Here is a 17114-nt window from a genome sequence, read left to right on the forward strand (position 1 = left end):
GCTGCGCGCACGGTGAGTAGATAGAAAGAAGATTGATGTCGATTATGAAGATTTCCTGCAAAAAGATGATGCGCGATGCAAGTAGATGAGAGAAATGAAAGAATATTTTTCGAAGTTTGATTCGCTAGTGTGAGATTTGTTGAGCATCTATAATTGAGATTTAGATGTGTCGCCCCCCTCGATCCAATCGCTTCAAGTTGGAACCTCTCTTGGTTTGGGAAGACCTGTGGCGTTACGTGGTACCCGGTGAAAACCCGGAGGCGGAAGCAGTTGCCGTCTGGAGCACTGGAGATGCCAAAGTCAGGGCGACCATCGGAATGCTCGTCGAGAACAACCAGCACGCGTTGATCCGTTTGTCGATGACAGCGAAGGAAGCATGGATGTCACTCCAGAACCATCATCAGAAAGTGAGCCTCACGTCAAAAGTCTCGTTGCTGAAGCGAATCTGCGACAAGCGTTATAGGGAAGGAGAGGACATGGTCGAACACGTTTTCGCTATGGAGGAACAGTTCAGTAGCCTTGCGAATGCTCAACAGCAATTGGAGGAAAATCTCATGGTCGCCATGATCCTGAGAAGCCTGCCAAGCACGTTCGACACCCTGACTACCGCTTTGGAGAGCCTGTGGGACGAGGACCTGACCCTGGAGCTTGTCAAGCGGAAAGTCCTGGATGAAGCCGCGAAACGACAAGGCTACAGGAAGAAGAAAACGCTGGTCTACCACTATTGCCAAAAGGCAGGCCACATGCAGAGGGAGTGTCGACAATTCATCCGGGACAACGAGAAAGAAACGAAGCCAGGTGAGCAGGGAAAGCATTCACCGAAAAACAATGGAAATTTCGTATCGTTCGCGCTTCTGGCCGGAAGACGCGAGGATGAAAATGGAGATGAAGACAAGCCTTGGATTGTGGACTCGGGTGCGAGCAGTCATACCGTCGCGAGCCGTAATTTTTTTTTCTCGGAGCTGCACGAAAGCGACGTGAAACACGTTACACTTGCTGACGGGAAGCGAGCAATCGTCAAAGGAGAAGGTCCCCGAGTGATCCTGTGCTACGATGACAAGGGTAAGCAAACCGAGATGAAGCTGAGCAAGGCGCTGTATACACCCAGGCTGGCGATGAATCTTGTTCCGTCGCTAGCGCAAAAACACGCAACTGTTATTTTCTACATCAACGGTTGCCGGGTGATGCGGGGTCAGCAAACAGTCGCCATGGCAACGCTCCAACAAGGTTTGTACTAGGGGAAATAGCCCTATTGATGCGGTACGTTAGCAGCGTTAGAAGCCTATTGTTGTGTATGGAGGTCTCCATACACAACAATAGGCTTCTAACGCTGCTAACGTACCGCAACAATAGGGCTGTTTCCCCTACTTGAAGCAGCCGAACGCCGTAATCTTGCTGGCAGGTATGAACCACAAGAAAGGCTGCAAATATGAGTGGCAAAGGAAATTCGGTCACAGAAATCTCAATGCGATAACCCGAATGGAGAAGGACGACTTGGTAAGCGGATTGAAGACCAACGAATGTGGGGTTAACGAGACTTGCGAGTGTTGCTGCAAGCGTAAAAGCTCCCGTACCCCCTTTCCCAAGGAATCGAAATCGAGCTCGAAGGCGTCGTTGGACATAGTGCACACGGATGTGTGTGGTCCAGTGGATAAGCGGTTCTTGATACTTCATGACCATTATCGACGACTATTCGTGGTACTGTACGCTGTATTTGCTGAAAGAGAAATCGGAGGGAGCAGATAAAATCATCGAATAAGTCGAAGCGGTCAAGACCCAGTTTGGCCACAAACCCCAAGTCTTGCGGTCCGATCAAGGGGGAGAATATAGCAGCGAGAAACTGCGTTCGTTCTACCATCAAGAAGGCATCAAGGCACAATACACGGTGGCGTACAGTCCGCAGCAAAACGGAGTGGCGGAGCGACGAAACCGTTATCTCATCGAAATGGGTAGATGCCTGCTGTTCGATTCTGGATTGCATCAGTGTTATTGGGCGAAGGCATTGAATACAGCGGTGTATTTCCAAAACATATCGCCATCAAGATCGCTGTACCGGAACAACCGAAAATCAGACGTTGGTCATCTGCAAGTTTTTACCAGTGCCTGGGTACACATCTCGAAGCTCAGAAGCTGTTCTTCGTCGTATATTCCCAGGACCACAAGGCGTATCGGTTCCTGGATAAAGCAACCTGGAAAATCTACATCAGCCGGGACGCAACGTTTGTCGAGGTCGGACTAGAAAAGTCGATCGAAAATCTTCAGGAGGAGAGCACGGTCGAATATCATTCGACACTGAAGCCCACCGTAGCAGATATGCCCGACTATGAGGACGACGGTGGAGAAGAAGAAGAAGACGATGGTGGTGGTGATGGCTACGATACTGCTGTTGAGAGCGAGCCAGACGACGACAATGACGCTGATCAATCGAGTCAATTCATAGAAAGCGACGGCGATATCAATATGAACATCGAACCACCAACTGAACTGAGACGATCCACGAGAGTCACCATGGGAATCCTGCCGAAATGTTACTCAGAGGTCACCAGCGTCACCAGTACTACCGCCAATGAACCCAGGAGCTATACCGATGCAATCCAATGTCCAGATGCAGAAGCGTGGCATTTTGTAATGAAGGAGGAGCTACAGTCGTTACTGGACAGCCAAACATGGGAGCTAGTACCACCATAGAGGTAACTCTAAGACCACTGGGTCCCGAAGAAAATCATTATTATTTTTGGCTCACTCAGTACCAGAACAACGGTCCCAAGCAGTCCCAAGCTATTTCACTCACCCCTGCATGTTCTGCATGAATCCACACACCCCTGATGTTATCTGTCAAACTTTCAAAGTGAATCAAAACAAACATAGTGTAGTAATAGAATTTCAACTAGAATAGGGTACGTTAATCGTTTGCTTGGGACCAATAGGCTACTAAAGTGGTGAGCCAATTTAAAATCGTTAGTTTCGTATTGATTGTTGGTACCACTGCTCCCTGGAAGGAAGACCGTTGGGTGTAAGTGGACCTTCAAGAAAAAGCGCGATGAAAATGGCAACACAGTGCGATACAAGCATAGAGGTAGCTCTAAGACCAGCAGGTCCCGAAGAAACGTGCTCAACTTTTTGGCTCAGCTCTGGTACTCTCTTCGGTCCCAAGCTAATCGTTGCACCCCTCGAAACATAGGAAAATCAACGAACCCCTAATTTTATCTGTCAAACTTTCATAGCGAATCAAAACAAACATAGTGTAGTACTGGAATGTATACTAGAATGGGGTACGTTAATCGATTTGCTTGGGACCAATAGGCTAGTCAAGTAGTGAGCCAATTTAAAATTGTTAGTTTCGTATTGATTGTTGATACAAGGCCAGGTTGGTCGCACAAGGATTCACACATAATATGGGACGGATAACGACGAGGTATTCGCTCCCGTTGCTCGGAAAACTACTCTTCAAACCATCTTGACCATTGCCAGTCGGGATGACATGCTGGTGCAGCACAAGAATATCAAGACTGCTTATTTGTATGCCGAGCCCCATGGACTCAAAACAGACGGCGACAAGGTTTGTCGGTTGAAACGCAGCATCTACGGACTGAAGCAATCGGCACGGGTCTGGAACCGAAAAATCGACAGCACGTTCAAAAAGATGGGGTTCAATCCTACCGAATCGGATCCTTGCCTGTACGTGAAGGAGCAACATGGTAAGCGCAGTTACATCTTGATCTACGTTGATGACATGGTTGTGTGCTGCCACTCAAAAGAAGAATTCGAGACAATCACAAAAGCGCAGGCGAAGCAGTTCAAATTCTCAAGTCTGGGAGAGCTACGACTGTTCCTACGTGTTGAACCAGGCCGGTTACATCGAATGGATTGTGGAGCGGTGTGGGCACGAACACGCCAAGCCGTCCAAGATTCCACTCGATCCAGCTTACGTAAAGCAAAAGGAGGAGGAAGAACTGCCTACCAATAAATCGTACCGTAGGTAGTTTGCTGTACGTCGGCGTCAACACGCGGCCAGACATCTGCCTTGCAACTTCAAACCGCGACTGGACGGAGGCGATACGGGTGCTGAGATATCTTAAGACAACCAAGGACTTTTCCCTACATCTTGGATCCGGAAATTAAGGCTTGGAATGTTTTGTCGACGCAGACTGGGCTGGAGATGAAGGAGACCGAAAATCCAACTCTGATTTCCTGATCAAATTCGGTGGAGGGCTGGTAAGTTGGGGCACCCACAAGCAGTCTTGCGTTGCACTTTCTTCAACAGAAGCCGAGTTTGTGGCCTTGGCTCAGGGATGCCAGGAGCTGTTATGGATGCGGAATCTGATGAAAGATATCAACGAGGAACCAGCATATCCAATTGTCGTGTGGTAGGACAACCAATCCTGCATCAAGATGGTCGAGACCGATAGCATGGAAAGGAGGTCTACGTCTACAAGGGATGATCGATTTGCGGTATCTACCAACCGCTCAGATGGAAGTCGATCTGATGACTAAGCCATTGGCCCGGGTGAAGCTGGAAAGACACCGAAATGCGATTGGCGTCCAAGGAAATCTGGAAGGCAATCGTTGACTTCGTTGAGGAGGAGTATTGAGTGCAGATTCAAACTGCATACAACGAAGCAACATAGAATAAGTATTCATTCAATCATAGCAAGCATTATAATCAGCAAAATAATTATCTTCAGTCGTTGTTCATTACTCCATCATTACGCCTTACAAAGTGGATCCCCCCCGATAACCCAAATGATTGAACTATTCCACAAATGGTTTTCAAGCTTATTTTTGAAGGTTCACAACATTTTGATTTACGATTGCTGCGATGGCCAGAGATGAACCAGCCTACGGCCGAAAGTCTCTTAACAACAGAAAACCAACCAACTGCGATCACACCGCAACTGATGGTCGGCAAGCATGGCCTACTACCTAATACGAAAGGAAAGGAATTTCGGATAAATGAAAACCGCAAAATTGTTAAACTTTCTGGAAGCCTCTATCGCTACAGTCATCTTCTATTGTACCTATGCGTCTCTGTTACAGCCAGCAACAGCCCTTGGCCAGTCTACATTACAAACCCGAGAATAGATCTACTATCCACTAATATAGCGTTACGTGTCAGCTCGAATTGATCATTTTTAATTGTTGACAGTCAAAAGCTAACTGTTTTTTTTTTCTCCTTTCATTATTCGCCCAAGGATGCTTCAGCGTGATTTATAATAGTGTAGTAAAATGGCATTTCTGGCCCAGCCAGATCGTGTTTGTGTTTCGTGTTGAGGTGGTCTCGTAAGATAATGGCATCTTTTTCCTTTATCAAAATGGCGTGTTTTGTGTGGGTGAACGTATACAGAAAAATATATATATGAGATTGATGTTTTATGCTTCTTTTATCGTCTCCTTATGCTTCTCAGGTACGTTGATTATCCAATTCGAGAATATGGAGGAAGTCGTGCCCTGTTTTGGTGTAGGGGAAAGAGGGGGCATAGTGAACAGGTGGGGCATAGTGAGCATCCCGTACATCAGCTTGGACTTCCGGCCGTTCGGAACAAATTGGTTCGTGGTAGGATCAATATCGTAATGATATTGAAGCTACTACCAGTTGATTTGTTTCATGCAGCTGGAGATCCAGAGCCAAGCTGCGGGATGCTCACTATGCCCCACCTGTTCACTATGCCCCTCCTCCCCCTATGTGTGTGTTTTTTTATTCGCGAAATCCAATCATAAGTTTAATTTTTTTTTGTTCAATTCGCCAAAACTGAGTATTAATTTTGTTGTAAAATAAAAAATCTTGAAAAAAAACGCGATAAATATAATTATAATTTAGGCTTTTCTAATGAAAAGCATGCGCTGCATTAGTGTTTGATCTTTAGTGTTAAGTTACTGCACGCATAGTTGCAATATTTCTCCAATAACCTACTTTAATAAGGTTTCCCAATCAAATCTAGTGACTTTCCAGGGTGCCACTGCTGTCACACGAGTTGCTACTCGAGCTGTATAGATCCGGAACGTCCGGTAGAAATCGGTTGTAGCTAGCCTCACGGTTACGGGTCGTCTTTGGAATATACGAGTTTGAACCCCTCCTCTCCACAACCGGGCGGCAGCGTTGCTGACAGAACGACGTCGTCAGTGGCAGTACCGCAGGCAGATCCAGTACATTCTCCACGATATAGTCCGGCTGGATCTGATGGTCCAGGTCGGCTAGGCTCTTGTCATGCATCAAGCGGAGATCTTTTGGCAGTGGAAGCCAAATGGTGGCAGCAAGCTTCGACTCAAGGCCACCCTGATGGGTTGATGTTTTTTTATGTTTGTTTAAACGGAAGAAAAATAAAATGGCCGACGATATCGACCCGGTAGAAAAATGAAACCGTTTTAGCATTACGGCCGAAATTTCAAACATTCGAACATGAACATTTGTTTTTATGTGTTTTCTTCTGTGTTTTTTCCGGAAATTAGCAAAAGATGTTTACTTTTGGTAAACGCTCTTCTGTTTTCTGTGTAGGAAACTAAATTTAGGGAAACAGTTTTTTTTATGCTATAGGGCTGTGTTAACAAGAGTAATTTCTGCACGCACTTACCACCGCCGGCAGGGACCCTTCGTGTGTTTTGTGCGATCGGGATGCGATTTCCGCAGGTCGCAGGATCCGTTTCTCTTGTTTCAAATTATCTACTTGTGTATCTAACCTTTGCTGCTAAATTTCATCAAATTCTCGACGAAACACTCACATCACATCACATCACATCATGCCACGTGTACACTCTTTCTACTTGAGGAGTTCACTCTATTCACCCGCACTCACCTGTATGTCGGTCTCCAGTTTATCACCGATCATGGCACATTCTTCCGGCTGCACCCCCAGATAGTGACAGGCGGCGTAGAAAATGTTCCGATCCGGCTTGGCCCACGGAAGATCTGAGGAAACTAGAATACAATCGAAATAACGACCCAAAGCCAACCTGTCAATCTTTTCCCACTGCGATGCCGACGGTCCATTGGTGACGACGCCCAGCAGGTACTGGAGCCGGAGGGTTTGCAGCATCGAGACGATTTCCGCACTGGGGGCGAGATAACGCGTCCGGTACTCCACCCATCGGGGGTACAACTGGGCGGCCAGATGTTTGCGTCCACTTGGGAGGGCATCCTCCCACAGCTGGGTGCGCCACTGGGCAAGCAGAATGTCCGGATTATCCGGACAACGACGGTAGGACGTCAGGAAAGTGGTGCTGATTTCGGAGGCGAGCTCACGCTGTAAGCCGTATTCGTTTTGAAGAATGTCTGCGATCTGGAAGGCGAAGGAAAAAAATAAATAAATATTAGTCCGCGTCTATTTCCGAAAATCAATTATCTATCTTAGTCGCAAGGAGTGGCTTAATAGGGCAATAGCCAAATCATATGATCATTTGATTCACCGTCTGGTTCGATATTTCTTGGGTTGGACATTTTCTCGGCTTGACTGGGCTCTTTGACCACTAATTATTTGAAGCCAATAAGGACTTAAAAGCCAAGAAAATGATGAAGAAAGTATACATCTATTGCTCATTGCATTGGAAAGCGTTTAAAAAACTATGAGTATCGAGCGGTACAAGCCTTGAACTCATTCGGAAAATTATACGTACGTTCCGTGGTGGATACGCTTTGATCGCATTAGTTAATGAAATATGCAAAGCGTCAACCATTATTTTAAATTCTCAATTATATGGTTTCGCAATGCTGTTTGAATTTGTTTACCTTATAATTAACTCAGCGTTGTCAGGTTGTTGCTGCAAAATTAATGAGTGCAGAAAATCTAATCTAATCTAATCCAACACCACCATAGCCAGTTCATGTAAACCTCCTGGAAAACGATAGATATATCATTGGAATATGTTGCACATCAGAGATGTGCAAAATATATCAATCCGGCCTACTGTGCAGCATTTAAGGGGCTAGATGATTCAGGAACATCGGGCCTATGTAAATTAAAAATTTAAACACGATGCTTCAGAATCCAATAAATGGATGAAACGTGGACATCTCGTACCGTACGTTCAGAAGGGAAAAGGAGGAAGGAACCCTTCCCGAGCAAAGCCGGTTAACAAAATAAAAGTAAATCGATATTAAAGTTTACAGTTCCTATCATAATGAAAACTCATTTTGATTTCAATTGTCGCGACAGAAGTCTGATATCATATTGTGCTTTCATTATGCAGTCAAGACTAGGGGCAAGACAGCTCCTAATCATGAGCAATTTGTGAGTTGCTTTTGATGCACCTCGAGTAAAACGCTGTCCAGACTGGAGAGTTATAACATGTTATAACGGTTGTCAAATAATAGCAACACAGAAACCACCATCAAGATAGCGCTATAACATGTTATAACTCTGTAGTCTGAACGTACTATAACTCACATTGCTCAGTGAGAAAGATCACTGTTATTTGCTTTTTCACTTTTCGCATCACTGCAATATTCCTGAATCATCTCTGCTTAATATCATTCGTTCAACCCTTACCAACTGTGGACGTGAACGGAACCTATTGCTGCCCAGCTGCCTTACGCTTACCAAAGGCGAATGCTTGTCCGGCTGGATATGGTGGAAAAACTCTGTCTGGCCAAATACTCAAAATCCGGCAAATTATGTACCCCACACGTACTACAATACTCGTCGAAGCAATCCCGTTTTCATGGCTTTTCAAACTACCGCTGGATGAAACTACGAATCGAGCTCTGAATTACCACTGTGCCGTTATACTGACGGTGGACATCCATCCATCCTCTTTTGGTGCTTCTGCTGTGCCTTCTGGATGATCGTGATACGGTCCCGTCTCTGCGATACACCACCGTGATTTTGCTGCGGCCGTCGACGGCAGTCTCCTTTAAAGTAGAACATCGCTACATACGTGTGTTCTTCGTTTGTCTTTCGTTGGCTAATTTCATAACGGCCCAGGTGTAGAATTTGTTGTTCGTCTCCATCTGTTTTATGAACAGCGCTGACGATATCAAGTGATTGGTAGCGATCTTTTGAAATTGATCACTTCTAGATAGAGCTGGAATTAGGGCGTAGCAGTTTTTGTAAACATTGACTTCTATCGACGATTTCTAGGAGCTCAAGGCACGCCCACGCAAACCAACATAACCGTCGGGTAGGGGAAGTCTTCCTCAACGCGATGGTGTTGTTGATTTGCGTTGACAAGCCTTAACTTTCTAGAAATCATCGAAAGAAGGCATTGTTTACAAAAGCTGTTACGCCCTAATTCCAGCTCTATCTAGACTTGGTCTTAACATGACCGTGGGAATGCAAAGAGAAAGTCGGCGAAGATCATCTGTCAGCTTGATTTGTTCTTCATCTTCCTGACCGGGTTTCACTTCGATTTCGTCCGGTTGATCGTTGATGGGTTTGAAGTCTGGACGAGGATCGCACTCACCGGAAACATTGGTAGGGGTTACTTCAACGCCCTCCTCCTCTTCGGCTTCGGAAATGACGGCGGCTGTTCTGGCTGAACATTCCGCGGGGTAATGGTTGGTAGCGTTGCCATCGGAGTGATGGAATTGGGTGTTAATCGATTGTTGCCCCCACCGGGAGATTTTTTCTTTATCGGAAACTTTAGCGGCGGAATTTTATTGGAGGGGCCACGGTTGGAATATTGCTCACCACGCTATGTTTTATGCGCTGTGATGGAATCTTCACGCTGTATCTAACTTGCATGGTGCTAACGAAAAGGGGATCGGAGTTAGTTATTACCATTTTCAATGGGACTGCTGTTACGACTACTGGATCAATCGATGCTGATGGGATCGACGGATCGTTGCATTACAGGTGAAATTCCAGATGTTTAGCACAATAGCTGTTTGGAGAGCTTGTTTGATCAGCGACGATCCTTTTGAAGTGACCACTTGGACTGGCTGCTGAGGAGGAAGAACAAATGCTGAAAGCTGGCTGAAACTGCAAGTTCTTCCTGGTAGTAAGCACGCACCGGCACAGGTTCTACCATAATATTCAAGCCATTTGAAAGCCTCAGGATACACTTGGGCTTACTTTGTCTACAAACATGGCAAAACTGACGTCTAATATGAGAAACATATTCTTCAAGGGAGTAAACGGAGTAAGCAGAGAAAAGAAATCGATGAACGTCGATTAATCGAGGTACATTGAGTTACTCGCTGCAAAAAAAGCAACTCAGAGTAAACCTGTCTCACCTCTTGAGTCAACACTTTTTAAATGAAAGCAACTTAACTTGAAGCTATGCTGTTAACGTCTTGTATAAAATAAAATTGAAGTTCATATGTCGTTGAACTAACGATTATTGTTTATTTGTTTTGGTTAACACATTTTAGGTCATTCGTGACATGCCCGGGGTGAGATTTGAGCTCAAGTCTTTCAGCGTTAGAAGCATGGATGCTAACCAGATAAATAGAACGAGAATACATTTTAAATACAGGAAAGATCTCATCCAATTTCATAATTGTATCACAGACAAACAGACGTAACACTTTGAAAAAGTTTTTCTTGAAAACATAGTATCTCAAAACATAGGAGCTCAGTAACGACATCTCTCTGGCTTCTCGCGGAAAACAAGATTGCTCGCTAATTCGCAAACAATATTGCATAAAAGTTCTATAGAATGTATAGAAACGTCAAAGTGATCCGATGCCAGCGCTGCGGCGAGTAGTTCGCGGAACTGATAATATTCAAATCAACCGTTAAATGCGTGAACGAAGATACACAATGAAGTGTTACGTCTGTTTGTCTGTGATTGTATACTCCTACTGCCCTGATGTACTACTGTTGAACCAAAGACTATTCCTAGACCTAGTTCATAAACTAATCAGACGCATCATGATCACAAAAAAGGGAACATCAAACGTCTAAAACCAGAAATAAATGAACTAGGACGACTCGCTTGCCGAATGAATCTGTGATGGAACTGGGCCATTCCCACTTGTTCCAAACTTTTGAAAATAGCGCGCTCGAAACAGCTCAACTAATTACATCAGAAAGCTGATAAAAGTACCGACACACTTGAAAGACTAATCACATCTCCTATTTCTAGTTCAACATTTCACAACATTTCATCGGATCATTGAAAAAAAAAACTCTTGCACAATCCGCCTCCAATCCAAATCATCAGGCCAGCCTACTACCAATCACCTAATAATAGTTTTGATGAAAAGGATACTGATTAAACAAAACTGTGTCATCGAGTGACATATTGTTTCCAGCGTAAAACTCACGATATGCAAGCGATTTGCATAAAAGTAAAAGTTCACATTTACACACTCTGCACACTTATTTTGCGCCAACATTTTTTCAGTGTGCCTCAAGTGTGCCGCGCTTTGCCGAGAGTGCCAGCTATCGGACTGACTTTGTTTGATGGTATGTTTGGCAACCCGGTTAATTTGACAGTTCAAATGTTTTGCCTTGCTTGCTGCAATGTTGCAAACCGAAAGCGAGCGATCATCGTCAGTTCCGTGTCGAAAAATCTGATCTACCTACCTGGAAAGCAACAGCAAGAACAACCGAAATTACGCCAAACTTTCCAATTCGACCAGTTGTAATGCGTTGAACACCAACCTTTTAACACCCGTTAACGAATGCTTAAATCTGCTCAGAGGCAAAAACAATCAGGGTTATTCTGCGTGGCGAATGAGGTAAGACGACAATTGTCACCTCGCAGTCACATGACTCTTCTACTCTATTCCGACAGTCGACTCGGGTGACGTGAGATGTTCATTCTTAGGTGAGTTGCAAAGTGACTCGGTGTTCATTCGCCGAAATGTCAGTTTGCTTTGTTTTTCGAAAAAGGCCTACGCAGTTTTTGTAGGTTCATTTATCAGTTTAATCGCAGGTTTTTATTTTTTACTATGAACATGCGTTTCGAGTCGTATTTCATGTCAAACAAGGTAGATTAAAATATTTTATTATTTTCTTAAACATAATCCGCGTTCACATGTTCGAAATCATGCATAAGAACATCATTTAAATTGATTGAAAATGTCCGGCCTGTGCTAGGCCCGGTTAGTGAAAAACTGGGAAATACTGCCGAATTACCCACAATTTTGTTATTTTTTGAATCTTGGTGAAATGTTGTACCGGATATCGATGTCTGATGGCATTTTGACATTCAAGATGGCGGCTTATGGTTGGAAAAAAAAACTTGGAAATTCTGTCAAACACCCCACAATATTGGTATTTTTGGAGGGACCGGACATCGATGTACGAGGCCGTTTTAAAATTTAAGATGGTGGCTTCCGGTTAGAGAAAAACTTGGAAATACTGCCAAATACCTCACCATATTGATATTTTTGGAGACGGGGTGCTGTGTACAGACTCTAATACCAACAATCAATACGAAACTAACGATTTTAAATTGGCTCACCACTTTAGTAGCCTATTGGTCCCAAGCAAACGATTAACGTACCCTATTCTAGTTGAAATTCTATTACTACACTATGTTTGTTTTGATTCGCTATGAAAGTTTGACAGATAACATCAGGGGTGTGTGGATTCATGCAGAACATGCAGGGGTGAGTGAAATAGCTTGGGACTGCTTGGGACCGTTGTTCTGGTACTGAGTGAGCCAAAAATAATAATGATTTTCTTCGGGACCCAGTGGTCTTAGAGTTACCTCTATGCTAATACCCCGTTCACATTATAGCCTATATCACGTAATATAGGCTGTCTTGCAATGAGCACTCATACATAGGATTTCCAGTGAAAACTAGATGTATGAGTGCTCATTGCAAGACAGCGTATATCACGTGATATACGCTGTAATGTAAACGGGGTATAAATCGAGGTCTGAGGCCATTTTGAAATTCAATATGGCGGCTTCCGGTGCGAGCAAAAACTTGGAAATTCTGTAAAATACCTCTCAAAATATGAGTATTTTTGGAGTCTTGATGACGTGAAGGGACCGGAAATCGATGTCTGAAACCATTTTGAATTCAATATGGTGGCTTCTGGTTAGAGAAATACTTAAAATTTTATCAAATATCGCACAATATGGGTATTTTTGGAGTCGAGGTTACGTGTAAGGGCCGGAAATCGATGTATGCGGCCATTGTGAAATTAAACATGGCGGCTTCTGGTTGGAGAAAAACTTGAAAATTAAGTCAAATTCCTCTCAATGTGGGTATTTTTGGAATCTTGGTGAAGTGTAAGGACTGGAAACCCATGTCTGATACCATTTTGAATTCCATATGCCAGCTTCCGGTTAGAGAAAAGCTGGGAACTACTGGCAAATTATCCACATTATGGATATTTTTGGAGTCTTGATGACATGTAGGGATCGGACTTCGATGTCTGAGTCCGTTTTGAAATTCAAGATGGCTGCTTACGGCAAGAGAAAAACTTGTAAATTCTCTCAAATACCTCACAATATTTGTAGTTTTAGAGTCGGAGTGACGTGTAAGGACCGAAAATCGATGTCTGCGGCCATTTTAAAATTCAAGATGGCGGCTTCCAGTTAGAGAAAAATGTAAATTCTGTCAAATACCCCTTACCTAAGGGTATTTTTGGAATCGGGGTGACGACCAGAAATCCATGCCTGGCGCTATTTTGATATCCAAAATAACGGCTTCCGTTTAAATAAAACTGGGATATTGTCAAATACACCACCTTATGAGTATTTTAGGAATCTTGGTGACGTGCAGGGACCGGAAACTAATGCCTTTTTTTTTAATTCAAGATGGTGGCTTCCAGTTACAGAAAAACTGAAAAATACTATGAAATACCCCTCAATATGGGTATTTTTGCAATCGTGGTGATGTGTAGAGACCGGAAATGCATGGCTGACGACATTTTGAATTCAATATGGTGGCTTTCCGTTAGCAAAAAACTTGGAAATTCTGTCCAATATGGGTATTTTTGGAATTGGAGTTACGTGTATGGACAGAAAACCCGCCTGTATTTTTCTGTTTTTCTGTAACTGGAAGCCACCATATTGAATTTCAAAATAGCATCAGACATGGATTTCTGGACCCTACATGTCGCTCGATTCCAAAAATATTCATATTGTGGTGTATTTGACAGTGTTTCAAAGTTTTTCGTCTATCGGAAGCCACCATATTGAATTCAAAATGGCCTCAAACATCGATTTCCGATCCCTACACGTCACCCCAATTCTAAAATTACCCATATTGAGGGGTATTGGACAGAATTTCCCAGTTTTTTCTCTAACCGGAAGCCGCCATCTTGAATTTCAAAATGGCCTCAGACATCTATTTTTGGACCCTACACGTCACCAAGATTACAAAAATACTTATACTTTGGGTAATTTGGCAGTAATTCCCAGTTTTTCTCGCACCGCAAGCCGCCATATTGAATTCAAAATGGCGTCAGACATCTATTTCCGGACCTTACACGTCACCCCAATTCCAAAAATACCCATATTGAGGAAGCCGAAAAAATTATTGGCTGGAAACAATAAAAAAGTTGATTGAAACAAATTTAGAAGTAATAAATTACCGAAAACCGCCACCATCGCTTATATAACTTCAATGTTTTCCATCCAGTCGACTGCAGCGGAGGTTACGACTCTTGTCACTTAAAATCGTTACTCCAGTACGACTTTTGTCACCGAAATACGACTGTGAGAATTGACCAATGCACGGAATGAACTCAAGAAAAAATTTGACTTTTGAGCGGTGCCGTGTTTACTAAAAATGAACACATGATATAATGCTCGCGAAACTTTAGAAAAGGTCCTTTCAACTTTTATAAACAACTTGTAAGGCCCTTTTCTCACGAGCCGAAGTACACCCACGCAAACCAAACCACGCGCGAGTATTATTCATGTGTTCATTTTTAGTAAACACGGCACCGCTCAAATGTCAAATTTGTTCATGCAGTTCATTCCGTGTATTGGTCAATAAGGTGAGAGTTCATCGGGTTCATCCCAAGTGACTTTTCTCACCTCACTCGCCAGCTGGAATCGGGTGACACGAGCGACTCGAGTCACCTCACTTCATTCGCCACGCAGAATAACCCTGAATATAACTGAAAGCAGGGTTGCTTCCACTCACTTGCTATAAAAAAATATATTTCTGGATTATGCAATAATGCTATGTTGTACTTGTAAGTAGCAAGAAGAGGGTGTAGTATGTGTTTGACTCATAAAACCTGGTCATTTCGCTTTGAGAGCGTCACAATCAGCGATCTTATGATTCGTGAGCGTTCACTCAGAGTGAGCGCTCACGAGTCGTAAAATCGCAGATTGTGACGCACTGAAAGCAATATTGACAGATTTTATGATATTATTAGATGACCTCTTCTTGTAACTTACAAGTACTAATTAGCATTATACTATATCATGATTTCAAAATTTCGAAAAACATTTTTTATAGCAAGTGAGTGGAAGTAACCCTGACTGAAAGTCCTACGACGGAAAAACAATTCACATCAATTCAGCCTTGATGAAGAACTCCTCCATCCAGTGAAGACAATTCGACTCAGCTGAGTGCTCTGATCAAACGCCAGAAGAAACGACATTTGGCCGACGGAACGCTTCCGATTCCGTGTGGACCACGCAGGTCGATCTATTCGGATGGGAAGTACCGCGGGGAAGCGATTCACTACGATGGTAACGTGATCGACATACAGAACACCATTTCGAATCGGACGCTTCCATGCGGCATCTGGGTAAGCCGGGATCCGGATGCATCGTACAACAACCTGGAGGATGAGGATAAGTATCAGAATCTGACGTTGACGTTCAACAGCGGTAACTACCGAAACCGCATCAGCTGTTTCTTGCGACGACAAGGGTACCTGGGTTTCCTACCTGAATACCTGCAACAACATCAATTGTAGAAGCAATTGAGTGCGACGATATAGTTTTCAAATTAACTGAATGATAATTAGGTGTAAAAGCACTATCTAGTTTCCAAAGGTATATGTATTTTTCCTTGACCTGATAAAAGGTTCTACCAGCAGAGTATCGTAGACTAAATAAATTACAATTGCTAGTACGGTGTCGGTGAACAATTCGCTTGGGCAGGTCATCAAGAATACTGTTGCTGGTGCAGCACTCAGATCGGCCCAGTTCCGACTCCCGTATGTCGCAGTACGATGAAGATTTGATCCGCGGCGAAAACAGCAAAAATTCCACGCTGATGAGGCACATCAGGAAGGGCCCATAGGTTGCTGGTGGTATCGAAGTTCATACTAGTGCCGCAGTTTATGTTGAAGACCAAGGAGAAGCGGGAAATTCCGACGAAAGTGTACTTGTTGACGCACGTGGAGCATCCGAACATTGTCAACATGTTCGATTGGTTCGAGAACGACAAGTTCTTCCAGGGTGTGATGGAAAACCACGACTCCGGGATGGATCTGTTCGAGTTTATCGATCGAAGACCCGTGATGACGGAGAAGCTGGGTTGTTGGATCTTTCGATAGATAGCTAATGCGGTTACTTTCCTGCACTCGTTGAACATTCTGCACCGAGATTCCAAAGACGAGAACGTTATCATCGATCACAACTTCCATATCAAGCTGATCGACTTCGGATCGGAGACGTTCGTATAGGAAAGGCAACTTGTTTCTACCGTCTACGGCACGACCGAGTACTCTGGCCGGAACTGGAAATGTGGGCTCTCGGTGTGACACTGTAGTGTTGATGTTCTTCTAGAACCCATTCCGAACTGATAATAAGGCACGAAATCAGCGAAGAATTGAAGTACGTGTTGCTTTCGATGTTGGACATGAATTCAAAAACTGGAGACGGAAGACGCAGGAAATCAATTCGTCACAGTTCAACATTGCCAAAATCGTCCCCTGCGAACCGTACGAAACCAATCATTAGAAGTACTACGTAGATGCGAATATCTGCTCCAGTCAGACGGGACTGTCCACGTCGCCGCACAGCCTTTCGATGGTGGATAATGTCGATGGTGAAGATGACGATGAGCATGCCCACATGGATGCTGATCGTGCTACTGCTGACGACCGGGGGATGGAACGACCGGAAGAGATACTTCAGCACGATCCGCCCAGAAGCAGCAGTTGCATTGGTGGCGCCGCCAGTCCATACAATTCGCCGAGCAAAAGTAACCGTCATAGGCGGCAGCTGCAACGAACCACCCGGTCGTCATCGTCGTGATGTCGGGATCTTCCGTTGCTCCGGTTGCAGACCATGGCTGTAAAGGG

The 17114-nt window shown here is 44.1% G+C and overlaps 2 protein-coding genes and 1 pseudogene across 2 annotated transcripts in view; 2 read left to right on the top strand and 1 right to left on the bottom strand.

The window, feature by feature from the left end:
- The first annotated feature begins 1479 nt into the window (after positions 1-1479).
- On the top strand, positions 1480-2688 carry LOC135697332 (uncharacterized). Its single transcript, XM_065216949.1, has 2 exons — positions 1480-1635; positions 2155-2688. The coding sequence occupies exons 1-2, from the start codon at positions 1480-1482 to the stop codon at positions 2686-2688; spliced, it is 690 nt and encodes a 229-aa protein (XP_065073021.1).
- Positions 2689-4968: 2280 nt separating this feature from the next.
- Positions 4969-17114, bottom strand: part of LOC135697482 (N-acylneuraminate-9-phosphatase) — a 50456-nt gene continuing 38310 nt past the window's right edge. Inside the window, exons 2-3 of the mRNA XM_065217231.1 lie at positions 6792-7274; positions 4969-6274 (exon numbers count right to left, since the gene is read on the bottom strand). Of these exons, the coding sequence (XP_065073303.1) occupies positions 5936-6274; positions 6792-7274 (822 nt within the window). The 3' untranslated portion in view covers positions 4969-5935. The remainder of the gene's footprint in view (positions 6275-6791; positions 7275-17114) is intronic.
- Positions 8212-17067, top strand: LOC135697315 (PAS domain-containing serine/threonine-protein kinase-like; annotated as a pseudogene).

The sequence above is a fragment of the Ochlerotatus camptorhynchus genome, unplaced genomic scaffold (genome assembly GCF_037179485.1).
Source record: "Ochlerotatus camptorhynchus isolate MF236.1 unplaced genomic scaffold, CSIRO-AGI_Acam_v1.1 ptg000070l, whole genome shotgun sequence".
In the NCBI taxonomy this organism is placed as follows: Eukaryota; Metazoa; Arthropoda; class Insecta; order Diptera; family Culicidae; genus Ochlerotatus; species Ochlerotatus camptorhynchus.